Consider the following 14927-nt stretch of genomic DNA (forward strand, 5'->3'; position numbering starts at 1 on the left):
GTGCAACTATCAGATATGCTGTGTTTTATTTGTTCCTGTCAGCCTGTTTCCTGTTACATAAGAGAACAGAGCAAGAGGTTAAAAACTCATGGGAAAGTTAGCCAGGAACAGCCCTGGAAAAAGAATGAAGTGCAACACAAGGCACTCCTAAAAATAACAGTCTACAACTCCCTCTGCTCCCACTCCAACCATTTTTCACATATGCAAGAATTGGGAGTAAAAAGACAATTATGCCACAGTTATTTATTCGGTAAATATCAAATCTGTATCTCTAGATTTTGTTTAGGGAAGGGAATTATATTTGCTTTAAAAGCTATGTTAGAACTGATTTTTTTGCTAATACTGTTATTCAAGCTATGTTGATAGTGTTTTGTCAAAGTGGTTGTTTTCTAAAAATGCCAGATAGATACATATAAAAAGATGGATTCACGCTTGCACACAGGCACAGTAGAGACTCATTGCAAAGTTAGCTGAAATGGGCTAAACTGCTCCTTGCAAAGTCAGTGGCTGATATCACTGTCTACGATTTGGTTATGGATATAGCCTCTGCATAACTGAGACTTGGGGGAATGATACCCCACAGCTTTTATTAGCCCAGATGTTTCCTGATGGGAGCAGCATATGCCTTGGAAGGGCCCATCATGTGGCATACCTATGATGTGGCTCTATGACTTCAAAGGCAATCTGCAAAAAACATTTTTCTGCTGAACTTCCTTCACAGTTTTCTTTCTACTGTTCATCTTGAATTTAAATAAATCACTACCTACTCCAGAATTCACAACACGTCTTGTGAGTCAGGCCCAAAAACTAGGGATGCCCAGACTTGCTAACCCTGCAGGGTCCAATTCCTTGGCCTTGAGCAATTCCTGTCCATGACAGATGAAGGTGTGAGAGTGCCCACCCAAATCATCCTACAGCTTGATGGTTTCTCCAACCAACAAGTGGGGTTTAAGATTTCTTCAGCTGAAGAAAACAAATCCACTTTATGAATAAGTTCTTGAAGGTTTATGGAAAAAATGGGCTCCATGAGCAAATCCAACGTCAACCTTACCCAACTCATCTAAAGAAATTTGTACATGCCTACATTCTTTCAGTCAGGATGAAGACATCTCCTCCCAAGTCTGCATCAGACACTTCTGCTCTGATGAATAAAGGATTTCAGATACAGCCTGTCCCTTGAATGTCCTGTGCTCCTCCTGAGCCCAGTTTCCTGAGGAACCCAGCTTCCCTACATAAAGAGCCTACTCCCGGGTTTGAAGGTCAGAAATCCACTGAGAATTTAAGGAATTTCATTGCCCAATCTCAAATTCCTTACATAGTCCATGAGTTCAGTGTCCCTTATCTTCTAAATCGAAGACATTGGTTTATAAACCAGTTCTGACACACTCTTATCCCCTGCAGATCAGCAGCAAGACTGATTTTATCAAATGTGGAAGAATATAGTGAACTAGTTGTCCAGACTTGTTTAATCAATAGAGAAAAAGGGCATTTAGGAAGAGATTTTTTTTTCATTCTACAGTAGACATTTAAAAATGGTCAGATCAATTGTTTCCTAATAGTCTCCTTTTTCTCCAGTAATTTGCACAGGGAATCTAAGACTTGGGAGGCCTGATGTCTGCACTTCCAACATTTTGAGTGCTTGGGGACATCAGCTAAATCAAGTCTGCTTATTTCATGCCTGCAGGATGCTTCTAGCAGAGTATTATATCAGTGTAATGTAGGATGAGGACAACTCCAAAGTGGTATCACCTGCTAGGACTTTGGGATGATAAAGATTTTGACTCTCTCTGGATCTGGGCTCTTAGTGCTGTGGAGGCACTTTTTGTACCTTCCTGTTGTGCTGCTCTGGTTCAGGAATGGCACTCCCCTGTTTAGTGCCCTCACTGAGACTAAATGAGGCACCTTTGCTCCCTCACCCTTCTCCTTTGGGTAGCTGAAGAGAATTGGAGGCACAAAAGGTAAAGATCACAGGTTGAGACAAGAACAATTTACTGAAAAGAGCAATGAGATAAGAAAACAAACAGTAACAGCAACAATAATAATGATATATAGAGTACAAATAAGGAATGATTCACATGGAAACCCCTCAACAACAGACAGTACCCAACAAATCCCTCCTCCACAATATCCCAGCCTGGAAGAGAATCCTTTCCCCTGCCCCCACCAATAATAGGAGGTGGTATAGAATAACCTCTGGGTCCTGGCTATTGCAAAAACTAACCCTGTCCTGGCTGAGACCAGGATGTGTCCAGAGAAGGGAGTCCATGACCTACAACAGCCACCTAGTAGAAATATACAGTTTAAAATGTCCCCTCCTCCTGTCACAGTTCTTTCATTTAAAGAGTTGCAGACAACATGAAAAATAATTCTTATTTAACTGAGTCTCCAGAGGATAAAAAATTTCTGGGAAGGTTAAGGTATTATTAAATTAATTGCATATGTTTAGCTCTGGGAGTAAAGAATGCACTTGAAACACAAAAGGCTAAACCTGTTTTTTCATAATTAAGAAAAAAATTTGAATCCTTTACTTTTAGTTCTGATTTCCTCACTTATACTGACTTTTCAGTACAAATCTTTCTGTTAAATACCTGTAAGAAAACATCCAGGTCAATTAAATAATTAATTGATGACATCCTCTAAAACCTGGCTAGGAAAATGTTGACAGACTCCAATTACTGGTAATTTTCACTTCTCAATACAAATTTAATTTTCAAGCAATACTTTGGAAGCTGTTAGACAAAAGGGTAAAGGTAAGTCACCCTACTTGCAAAGTACAATTTTGATTTTCATTTTTTGCAGGCACACATTCTCCAAAACCCTTGTTGGTGCTTAGACCTCTAATTTGTGTAGACCAAAACAGATACAATTACCAACATATGTGAAGGTGAAAATCAAAAATGTGCATTGTTTAACTGGCTTTACCTTAATGAATGATAAAAGAATGTAACTTATAGTAAAGCTTTACTCCCATTCATGGCTCAAAATTACTATAATTGTAATTGTTTACGTAACATTTGAAATGAAATTTTAAAAAGTTTCACGGAAATGAAAGCAAATTAGTCTCTACTGAGGGTGGAAAGAGGAAGATGCTGATACTTTCTGTTTCAGCATATCCATTGGAAAATATTCCTTCTGCATAGGTCATAAATGAACATCTAGCAACGACAAAAAGGTGAATTAACACATCCCTAGGAAGACAAGATGGGATCTTTTATTTACATAATTTACATAGTTTACAGCATGTTTGCTTTTGAAAATCCCCTTGCTAGTTTTTTTCCACACTTCTACCAGTTTTGTCAACTAACTCAAGAGTAAATCAGGCCTCTCTCCCACAGAGCAGTGTTTAGAGCAGGCACCACACCCTTCAATTCTATTAACAGAAGGTTTGTGGTGGTTTGGTTTTCTTTCACCATACCTCTCTCTCTTTCTGTAGCTGGTGAAAAAATATAATTATTACTGGCTTCACCTTTAATCAACCTGAAAATTTAAAACCATGTGCCACTGCCTCCAAAGACAGGACGTCTTGCTTTGCTCCAGTCATGTGCGCAGTTCCACTAAAATGAAAAATGTCATTCACTCCTTTAAAAGAAACTCAAACAAATTTGGCCTTCAGTGGATGTCATTTTTATGGTGCTAACAAACTGGAGCAAACACTGCTTTGATAACACTCCTGGCTCTCCTCCTAGCAGAGCCCATGAACTCTTTTGTTAACTGCTCATTTAATAATTGTACAATTTTAAATGTGCTTCATATTCTTTCAAATTTTAGAAGCTGGTTTCCAGTCAATTAAAATCTGGGTGAATCAATACCCCAATAATACATTTTATGGGCTTTTATAATTATTTCAGGGTAATCTTATTAGCTGGCTACACAGGAGCTTTGCATATGCATTGTCTATGTCATAAATGGGAACAAACATTTTCAAAAAACTATAACTACAGCAACTAAGTAGAACTGAGAATACATTAAATCCTTCCCCTCCCCCAAAAAAAAAAATCCAATGAAGAAACAGAAATCCAAATTTTTGTGCAGTGAGGTCAGTGTTTCCCTCTGGGTCCTTCCTATATCTCTGAAATGCACTCTTGGCTCCATGGCTTGTACCCTTTCAGCTAGGCTTGCTCACAGACATCAGCATAAATCCTGTCTTTCTTGCACACAACTTTTCAGTTTGGCAAGATGTTAGGGAGATAAATCAGAGGCAGGAACCGCAAGCTGCATACAGGGGAAGGAAAAAAGGTGGGGAACACAACATTTGGAAGAGAAACAGAAGGAGAAAAAAACAGTCAAGACTGGGAAAAATCAATTTTAATTTAAAAGCAATAATCAGTACCAGTACAATGAGCAATACAGTTGCACTTGCACAGCTTGAACGCATGAATGGAATGATTGAATGAATTGTAGATTAATCTGAAAAGATTCACAGAATTAAAAAGGGTAAGCAATCCCACAATAAAATACTCTAAAAGGCAGTTTAGTTTCTTCCGAGCAATATCCAGAAGTGTGCTTTGGTTGTAAATGAGGGCAGTTAGGGAAAAAAAGAAGAAGGTTGCTGCTTGCACTTGAGTGACTAATAAGTATCCCTATTTCATTGCATGTCTACTTACAGCGATTAAAATTCAATCAAAATGTCATATGCCCTTGCCTCCTAAACCACATCTCATTTTACTTTCACATCTGGTATATGCTATGTGTATTATCTATAAAGAGCAGAAAGATAGCTGAAGAATGCTATCCAATTGCAACATCATGGGATTAATTCCCAGAATAATCATCAATCTTATTCTAAATAGTCACATAAGATGAGATCTAGCAGACTTGCTCCCTCCTACATGCTCCCTGCACAGAACATCGAGGAAAATCCATTTCCCAGAGCTACTGAAAGCAGTTCTTCAACTTGTAGATCTGGAAACATTCCCAAGACTCCATTAATCTTACATATGTACCTGTGCATCAGAGGTATCCTTGAGATCTTCTAGTCCTCTTATTTCTTGACTGCTGTTTTCTTCATTTTGATGAATTGCTAAAAATAAGAAAGAGCAATATATTGGAAGCAGGCAGGTTTAAATGACAAAAAGCAGCAAAGTGGCATGGCCCAGTTTAGATCAAATAGGATGACCATTCAAGGAATATTTAAACTTTAGCATTCTAGTAAACTCCTGGAGTGGTTTTGGACAGATCCTATAAGGCACACCTTATTGGGTTTGGAAAAATGCTAAATACAGCATACTTAATTTTTCCCCATGCAGTAAAATCCAGTACTAAATAGTTATAGTCATGCTACTGTTAGTCCTGACAAAACAATGACATTTAAAGGAACTTCACTTTTCTATATATTGTAACTAGATATCATGACTCCTAAGCAATAAAAAAATAAGGTCTCCCTCTTCTTCCATTATATTGCAGAAGGTCAGGTCAGACTAAACAAAATAAGCAGATTTATCCCTCACCTCAGACTTGGAAAATGCTTTGTAAGCAAAGTGATGTCAATCTTAACAGACATCACCACTAGCCATGAAAATCATCTCCAGAAATAAATGGTAGCAGGACATGTTTTATCAAAAGTTCTTTGCTGCTGGCACAATAGGAGAAATGAGCAACCCCATGCAATTAACTTAAATTAAACCCCACGCAATTAAGACTTAAATCACTTTAAAACCAGCAAGTTTTGCTAGACTTTAAAGTTTTGTATCAAACTTGTAATCTCCTGAATGGTCAAAACCAGAGCTAGGAGTTTATCCACCTAAAGAAACAAGGAACCCCTTGTGAAAGAGCACCTCAGATTTCTGTATTGCAAACAGCTTCATCTATAGGCAGTTGTACTCTCTATACCCCAAGGTACCCTTTCAGTCAGCACAGCCACCTGCTGCATTTTGATGGGACATTGAGCCCTCAGATGTTCTGAAATGTGACAGGTTGGGAGAGTCAGACCCAACAAAACACATGCAAAGTGACTTTACCTTATACGGTACACATCGCCTTAGAAGAACCACACCCAGGTATCTTTGATCTTGACTACATATTGAGTGATTTCCAGGTTTAACCACAGCATTTGTGACACCAGAAGTGTCCTTGAAGCAGCAGAGCTGTCACATCTATTTCCTGAAAAACACCTCATGGCTCATGGCTTTGGTGGATGGGTGGGAGGGCTGAGCTGGTGCACTTCCTCCTGCCCACCTCCTTTTTCCTTTGCCCCTGTGTTCCTGAGCTCATCAGGCTGCATCTGAGCAGCCACAGCCCAGAGCACAGTGTGTTCAGACAAGGATCACCTGTCCTGGGCTGCCTTAAAACTATGTCTGCAAGCTGAGGCAGCCCAGGATTTGATTGATGAGCAGAAGGGCTGGCAGGTAGGAGAATCATCTTCCCCAGGCATCCTCACCTATGCAATCCTCAGCCCTCAGCCTGAATCTGCAGACATAACCAAGTTACCATGGCCATGCTCATACATTGAATGTGAGCCATGAGGTCCCACTTGGTGTGTCTGCATGGGTGCTCTGGGTCTGCTGCAGACAAAAAGCGTTTAGGCAGCATCTAGCAACTTAAAAGACAAGTAAATTTGGACTGTTCGTGACCTCTAAAAAAAATGGTACAGATTTATTTTTTCTTATGGCAGGATTTCTGCTGATATTGCTATGCCATATAGGATATAATTTTGTTTCTTCCCCCATAGTTATGCTATCAAAAAAAAAAAGGTAATAAAAATGTAATTATAAAAGGGGAAATAAGTCATTCTGTCAATACAGTTTATTCCATTACAGGATCTTTTTAAATCCATTATCAGATTTCTGACATAAATCTTCACCATTGAGTTTGCAGGCATCACTTTACCAGCAAACCTCTGAAATGCAAGGTGAATACTGAGAACACGGGGTCAGACTGTAGCTGCAACAGACAGCATGTATAATGGGCACTAGATCCCAGCATATTTAAAGCTAGGCAAAACCAAAACACTCTTGGGATATTGTGGCATATCTCTGCCCCAGTCTGGAAAAGGAACAACATAATGACCCAGCAATGAGAGGGATGGCCTGAGTAGCCATGTGTGACCGCTGCTTTTCTGGTGCAGGGTTTCTAAAGGCATCCTGCTTTATCCAACCAGGCTGGGGGGTCTGTGCAGTTCCTTCCTGTGTAACCCATCTCCCAGCCTTCCTCCCCAAGAGCTGCCTCATCTTCTTGCACAGTCCCACATGTGCATGACCCTGTTCTACCCACTGCCACTGAGGGAGACATGGAGCACTCAGGACATTGATTTGTTGACCCCTATAGAACAACCTGCCTGAGACAGGAATGTTGCAATGCCAGAAGGCATTAACAGATGCTAAAAATCGGTTGTTTGAGCAATTTCTCAAATTGTTAAGTCTGCGTTAGCAGAACATTCCCTCAGTTCTCCTTTCAATTTTCTGATTTCTTCTGTAATCAGTTTGCTGTAGGCACTCATGGGCAAAATATCCCCCCAGACTCTGGCTATTAATCATGGCATTTAGAGGAGTGGCACCTTGCTGGTAACAGGGCCATGAGTCGAGGTTTAAGTGATTTACATTGATCCAGCCAGCTTTTCCACAGTCCTGAGCAGATGGGAGCTCCACAAACAGCTGTGCCAGGGAAAAAGGTTAGTGCCTGCCAACTGCAGGCTTCTTGTCACAGGCCTCAATTACAAGTGTCTCCTTCCCTTCCCAGTGCCAGGGCAAACACCCCAGAGCAGCATCTTCAACCAAAGTGAACAGGCAGACATTCAGGGAGCAGCACCTCTGGCTGACCTGGCTGGGCGGGCAGCTGAGAGGATGGTGTCTGGCCAGGGAGACAGTGACAAGCTGCAAACACCCTGAACTGAGGGCAGCAAGATCTCTTACCTGGCACAAAGGGGAAGAGAAAGAGGGTGCATGTCCACAGCCCCCAATAAATATAGCTATCCTTGAGTGTTGAATGATTTTAACATGAGCAATTTTAAAGATGATGAGAAAATCGCCTCAGTTTAAGTGCACTCTAAGTGAATGGCTTAAAAAATAAAAATGAAGAAAAAGTTTTTATATCAGCAATTTCACAACTCTACTCCAAAAAGCCTAATAAGTTTATCATCCAGACCCAGCTCTCCTTGGCTTCAATGTTGTTTAGACTGTGTAAGGAATGTAGAAAAGAAGCAGTAAATATTTTCTTAAAGGAAAAAGAAAAACAACAGACCTCACACTGACGTTCTTGCAGCTCTCTTGGGAGAGAAGGAGCATTTGACCTCTTTTTCACGAAATTTCCATCACAAACTTGATTTTTTTGTCCTCCTTGCCTCTTATCCAAATCCATAAGGACCAGCCACAAGTAAACCATTTAACTTCACGCAGAGAGCAACACTCAAGGAATCACACCATCTCATACCTTTTTCCCATCACAAGAACACAGTCCCTTGAAGGCTGAAGTGGCCACACAGACAAGCAACAACCCCTAATTATATTTTCTTGGTTTCTGTAGGGAAGTGTTACTATGTGTTTTGTCTATAAAGCAGAGAAAACCCACATATTTCTTAAAATATTCTTGTATCTTTAGAAATTTATGGTATAGGCGGCCATCACATACATGTAAGAAATTGATTGCAGTATTTTTGGACACAGTATGCCTCCTAACCCCATAACCACTCATAGATATTCCTTAATTGGCCCAGGCACTGCTCTCATGGGTTATTGTGTGAGCAACATAAGTTCTGTGACAAAATAGAAGAATTCAAGGATAATTTCCTACTTACTGTTAGCTAGCCATTTACTTTTTGATAAAAAAAAATAAAAGACATTGCAAATTCAACCGTAGGAAAAGCTAGCGGAAGCTTAGGGTGGGATGGGAAAGTATTTCACAGGCAAATGCTGATTCTGGAATTGTACATACAAAAAAAGTTGTGAACTTTGGAGCTGAGCCAAACATTTCTTTCTCTACCACCATAAATCCAGCTTTGCTCCCTGATACAAATATCCCAGCATGTTTTACAAAGCAGCAATAAAAGGGAAAGGCAAAGGTAGTTTACCCTGCTCTATATGTATGCATTTAATGTTATGTTTGGGTTCAGGCTTGAGACCTGAGACAGGAAAAAAAATACAAACAAATGTAGAGTGATCAGTTCCCTTTTCTACCTGCAGCATTTCTCCTTTGGAGGAAATGTCACCGTGAGTGGAAAAAAAATAGTCAAATGAGCATTAGATTGTTAATGTGCAGTTCAAATATGTCCATTTGCAAATTAGTCTGGGGAATTCAGGATTTTGATGTTTTATGGTCACCTAAAGATCATAAAGGCCATCATCTGATCTGAGTTCCTTGTGGCCCCACAGAGCAGAGCTGAGATTTTGCTAGTAGATTCTTCTGTAAACTTATGTTAGGACAGAGAACTCTTGTGCAGGAGAGGTTTGTCCTTTAGTAATTCCATTTCAGATCATTAAATCAGCAGGGAAAAATAATCAAGAGATAAGAAACCAAAAGAAATCATTTTGTACCTGCTACAACAGCAGAATCAGCCATCAAACCGGGGCGTGAAAGGAAAGGGAACATAACCATTGCTCACACTGGAACTGACCAACCCAGCTCCCCCTGCTTTCACAGCTGTGCTACCAAGTTTAGTGTAGATTCAAGGCATTGGAAGGGATTTGTCTTTCCAGCAGCAAGGAACACAACACACAGGCTAAAGGGGTCACCTTAGCTACACAGGCTGGCACCCACTGGGGTAGCAACAGACACCAGCAGCACTACAGACCTTCCCCTGCCCATGGAGGAATCTGCCAAGGGTACCCACAGAGCAGTGCCTCCATTACACACTCTGCTTTATGCCACAAACTTGAAGGTAATTAATTACATTAATTAAATTTGATGAGCATGATTTTTAAAAGTCACATAATATTACAAGCACATTATTTCATTTTAATGCTTTGTCTTGTTCAATATAGCAGAATCATTTGCCCAAGTGAAAGTGGGAAAGATAGTTAAAAAAAATCCACACATAAAGCAACTCCTGGAACCCACAGCGTTGTAATCTTCCCAGAGGCTTTGCTTTATTGTGCTTTCTTCCTTTTCTATAAATGAAATTTCTTCTTTCTACCCCTTCTGGCTGCAAAGATAACCTTCTCAACACAAACCAAGGCACCAGCGTCATTCCGCTGCTGCAGCCAGCCAGACTGGAACAATAACACCAGGAGAGGTGTCAACTTCCTCCTTTGGCTTAATAGGGTGTTAACTGTGAAAGCTAATTGTTTAAATGCTTAGGAAAGGACTGCCATCACAGTTTATCATTTTGCTGCTGAACAAGAGGCAAGGACTTCTGCCCATCTGCAAGCAGCTGGCTCTGGGTGGCACCCACATGGCCATTCCAGTTTAGCTCCCCATCGCTGCTGGCTGTCCCACACCCCTGTACTGACTGCCCCCACTCTGTGCTGCCATAAGGCATTCGGGATTTGTGGATTGGCAAAGGATTGCTACTAACCTGGCTGAGAACAGAGCACCCAGGCAGCAGGCAGGGGGACAGGACACTCCTGAAGGTAACGCTGCTGCCAGACCCCTTGTGCCACAACTCCAGCTGCAGCCCTTGAGCTAGCTGTGAAATCCATCTATTGAGCTTGTGAAATCTATCAATCTAATCCATTTATCCACCTGATTTTGGGGGACAAGAGCCCACAAACCACGTTCAGCAGACATGCTTCGGCACTCCACTAGGCTGCTCCTAAGACCAAACTCGCTTAGCCCGCTGCAAACCCTCTGGCACAGCCTCAGCAGCAGCTGAGCATGGGGGATTCCAGCTGCACAAACACTGCCCGGCTCACCTGGGACTGCACAGACTGCATGGGGACTTCACTGCCCCCACAGCCCCTCCAGAGGTAGCTCTGCTTGCCATACAAAGCTCGGTCACCCCTAAGGCTATATTGCTTATGAACTCAGAGATGCTCCTTCATTTCAAATGCAGACATTAATTTATTATTTAGTATTGTTCTTTACCCTGCTAACATCCTAGAACATCAAACTAGTCTGCCCTTTGTATGATTTCAGCCTTTTCAGTACTCTGTGATCACAATTCATGTATGAATCTCTTTCATCTAGCCAGTAAGTAAAAGGCACCTACGTGCTGTCTACACGTAGGAGACATAATTCCCACCTCGGAGGAGTTAAAGAGACTTCTGAACACAGGGACTTAGTTTATTTGACAAGCCAGCAGACTTTCACTGCCTCATCCCTGCTGGATGGTTACAGCCTGTTGTGAGAGTTGTTTTGTCCCTGTCAAACCAACAAGACCTCAGGAATCTGCAAGAATATTCCCTGGGGAGAAGGCTCCAGAACTGCCAGCAGCCTGCACCAGTTGATTTATTGTCAGCTTCTGAGAAGCTCACAACTTCTCGATTCTTCTTATATTCCACATTTTTAAGAGAAATGTTTGTTTATCTTCTGTAATTTTGGGGTTTTTTCGTTTTATTTTGTTTTGGGGTTTTTTGGTGGGTTTTTTTTTTTTTTTTTTTGTTTTGGGGGTTTTTTTCCAATGGAAGTTGCTGGCGTGAAGCTTTTAAGAAAAAACACACAACTAAGCTAATTTCATTATATTTTAAAACTTTACTGTTATTTTGAACAATGGAACTTGTGATATCCCTTGTTGCTCTTTGTGGAGGGTATACAGAGAGCTCTAGGGAGGTTGGTTACTATGGCAGCTCTGAGCTGTTTGACAGTGTTATAATGTTTGCTGATGCTTATTAATTTATCAGAGTGGAAAAAAATGAATAGCTCATACTGACACCACTGGGGAAACTAAAAGCCAGATCCTCTAGGCTATGTAGAGCACTAGTGCTGAGCAATGGAAAAGAAGATGAGCAGACAGTAAATGCTTTGCAAACCTTGGATTTGGGGACCATTTTAGACCAGACCACATCCTCATGCATGTTCCTGCATTTTCCAAGTTCTGTTTCCAAACCAAAGGTGAAAACTTACAAGCACTGAGTATCTCTGAAATCCCCAAAAGCTGCTTGTAAGAGAGCAATAATCCCAGGAACAAAACCTTCCAACTGAGAATTGGTTCCTTATTTACCATGAAAGAGTAATCTTTTCTCAGAAATTACTGAAAAGAGAAAGCTTTTTAAGCCCATCCTTAACATGTTTCCTTTTATTAGCCATACAAAAATTGCCTTTGAGCTTTCTTATTCCTTCCTGCTACTTCTGCATATATACATGCAAATTACCATACAGATTTCCCTTCACTGAGTACATTACATATCTCTGAAACAGTTGGCAGACCCCTGGGGGGTGTTGCCCAGACAGCTGTGCAATCAGCTGAGTAAATCAGCTAATTAAAGAAACAAAGAAAATGCAAAAATTATTAGAGACAGGCTCCCTCTTACAGCATTGTTCAGCACCTCTGTATGTAAAAAGCTCAGCAAGCACAAAATGAAATAAAGGTACTTGTAAATCAGTGAATGAACTATTGCACAAGTGACAACAATGCCATTTTCTCTCAAACCCTAATCTGGGATGCTATGATATTTATGCTTTGTAGTTTAAATCAATTTAACATAAATTACTCCAGCATTTTATTTTACAATTACAAAAGTGTGAAATGTAATGTTGGTCTCATAACTGACTTCTGTACTTAAAAAATAGTCATTAACTTCTGCTTGACCTTAGGTGTAGAACTAATATTGAATTTGCACAGAGGGTACTCATTATTCTGATTAGTTTCCATGCAGAAAAAGAAGTTCCCAAAGATCCTAGTGCTACAAGCCATTTCTCAAATCTCAAATAGGAAACAGGACTCCAGAAAGTGATGCAAGAGCATTTCCTCTCATTTCAGAGTTTATCAAAAGGAACAGATAACAGCAAGGGTAGGTATCTCCAATCTAAACAGAGCAAAGCCACTGTGGTAAGAAAGGAGGCTGGCAGATGTGGATTTGGTCTTGCTGATCACCATTAAGGCGCCATTCCTTCCCACTGCTTCTAAACGACCCCAGGAAGGACAAACTTTACTTTAAACGAGGCTCAGGTCTGCCTATATTATATAGCCATTATAAATTAAAAAATGAGTGTACCAAGAAAACCACCAATATTTCCCAGCTCAGTCAGATAATAGTCATTTCACATTATTGTACAACTGGTTTTGTTAGGAATTTCTGTTTATTTTATTTATAAGAACCAAAGCCCCGGGCTCTTATATCTGGCTTTGAAGGTCCACATTTCATGCAAGGTAGTGGCGCATATGAGCAAAATTTGTAAAACACCTCTGGCTAAATGAGACAGGCATTTTTTAATAGATAAACAACTACTGTTGATTCATGTGGCCAGAGAAGATTTGGTTTTCAATGCCTGGCCCTTTGTGATGCATGCAAAGATAAAGCCACATTTCATCCTCACCTTGTGAACATATGAGGTCATATTTTTTATCAAGGAGAAAAAAAAGTGAAAATTATATGAAAATGCTGTAGGATTGCTACAGGAACAGATAAAATCAAGGGGTTTTGTACCAATTGCAGCTCAAGGGGAACCATTTGGTGCTTGAATGCAGAAAGTTATAAATTTTATCTAGTAATTGTAGATATTTGTTCTCACGTGCATGATATTTAAATTTTTTTTTAAATCACATGGTAATGAATGTACCTATAAGAGTTTTGTCTGAAATTAGATGATAGAAGGATGGAGAATAAAGACCGCATCAAATGATCAGAGAATGGTTGCTGAGGACAGATCAAACAAGGAGGTATGGGCTGTTGCTGAGCAGGTTGGTGCAAAGAGAAACAGGGCTCTATTCCATGGAAACATCCCCCAGGCATAGCCAGGAAAGGAGCAGGAAACAAAGAGGACTCTGAATAAATAAATTCTGTGAATTCATTGTAAATGCCTCTCCCAAAGCCCCAGTAAACAAAACATACACCTGGGGGTTGTTTTTTGCACAACTGCTGTCTTTGTGACCTTACTGTGCTGCCTCTTTTTGCATATGTGCAAAATATCTTTCCCCTACACAGCTACTCTGCATTGCTGATTTCTTCTATGCGAGTACCTTAGATCACTCGGAAAGAACTATGCCCAAGGTTTTACAACAATTGTAAAAACAAAACCACAAACTGCCAAAATCCCTCTCACCACAATTCCCAGCTGAGAGCTCTTTTCCTTCTTTTTCCAGGTCTGAGTCCATTCTGCTTTATATCAGCTGTTGAATACCCAGCAGCTGGTAAGTGTTACTCTGTAGTCCTTTCACTGATATTGTCCAGAGCATTTCCCACCCCCAGCATCACTCAGGCTGGGCACAAATGAGCATCATTCCCCAGGTCTAGAAGGGGTCTGATCCTGCCCTTTTGAAATGCTGTCATTTTCAGGTTGTTCTTGATCTCAGGAATAATGGAAGAATCTCATGTGATGCAATACATTATTGTAACCCCCACTGGCCCCTAGGGGTAGGGATTCCCTTCAATAGGGCACAAAATGTTTTAAAATCATTGCTTAAAGAAGCTAACAAGATTAAAATCATAGAATCACACATAAATTATGCTGAGTTGGAAGGGACCCATCAGGATCATCCCTGACAGGACTACCCCAAGAATCACACCATGTGCCTGAGAGTGTTGCCCCAAAGCCTCTTGAACTCAGAAACAGCTGGTGCTGTGACCATCTTCCTGGGGAGCCTGTTCTGGTGCCCAAGCACCCTCCAAGTGAAGAACCTTTGCCTGATATCCAAACTAAACCTTCTCTGACTCAGCTTCGTTTGAGGGGCCTTTTCCTTGAGTCCTGTCACCAGTCATGAGAGTGAAGAGATCAGTGCTGCACCTCTGCTCCCCCTCATGATGGAGCACCATGAACTCTCCCTCAGCCTCCTCTTCTCTAGGCTGAACAAACCAAGATCACCTCCCTTACTTCAAGACCTGAAATCACAGACCTTAAAGAAAGACCCCAAAGTACAGGGTAACTTTTAAAATATTGCTAGCTATGTTTTCAGGGGAAGC

At 40.8% G+C, this 14927-nt stretch overlaps 1 protein-coding gene across 1 annotated transcript in view; it reads right to left on the minus strand.

Moving 5' to 3' along the window:
- RAPGEF5 (Rap guanine nucleotide exchange factor 5) overlaps positions 1 to 14927 on the minus strand; it is a 154925-nt gene that overhangs the window by 89548 nt on the left and 50450 nt on the right. The window contains exon 8 of the mRNA XM_054273587.1: positions 4944 to 5020. Within this exon, the coding sequence (XP_054129562.1) occupies positions 4944 to 5020 (77 nt within the window). The remainder of the gene's footprint in view (positions 1 to 4943; positions 5021 to 14927) is intronic.

Source organism: Melozone crissalis, unplaced genomic scaffold (assembly GCF_028551555.1).
Source record: "Melozone crissalis strain CALT ecotype California unplaced genomic scaffold, PUWL_Pcris_2 ptg000016l_1, whole genome shotgun sequence".
NCBI classification, from domain to species: Eukaryota; Metazoa; Chordata; class Aves; order Passeriformes; family Passerellidae; genus Melozone; species Melozone crissalis.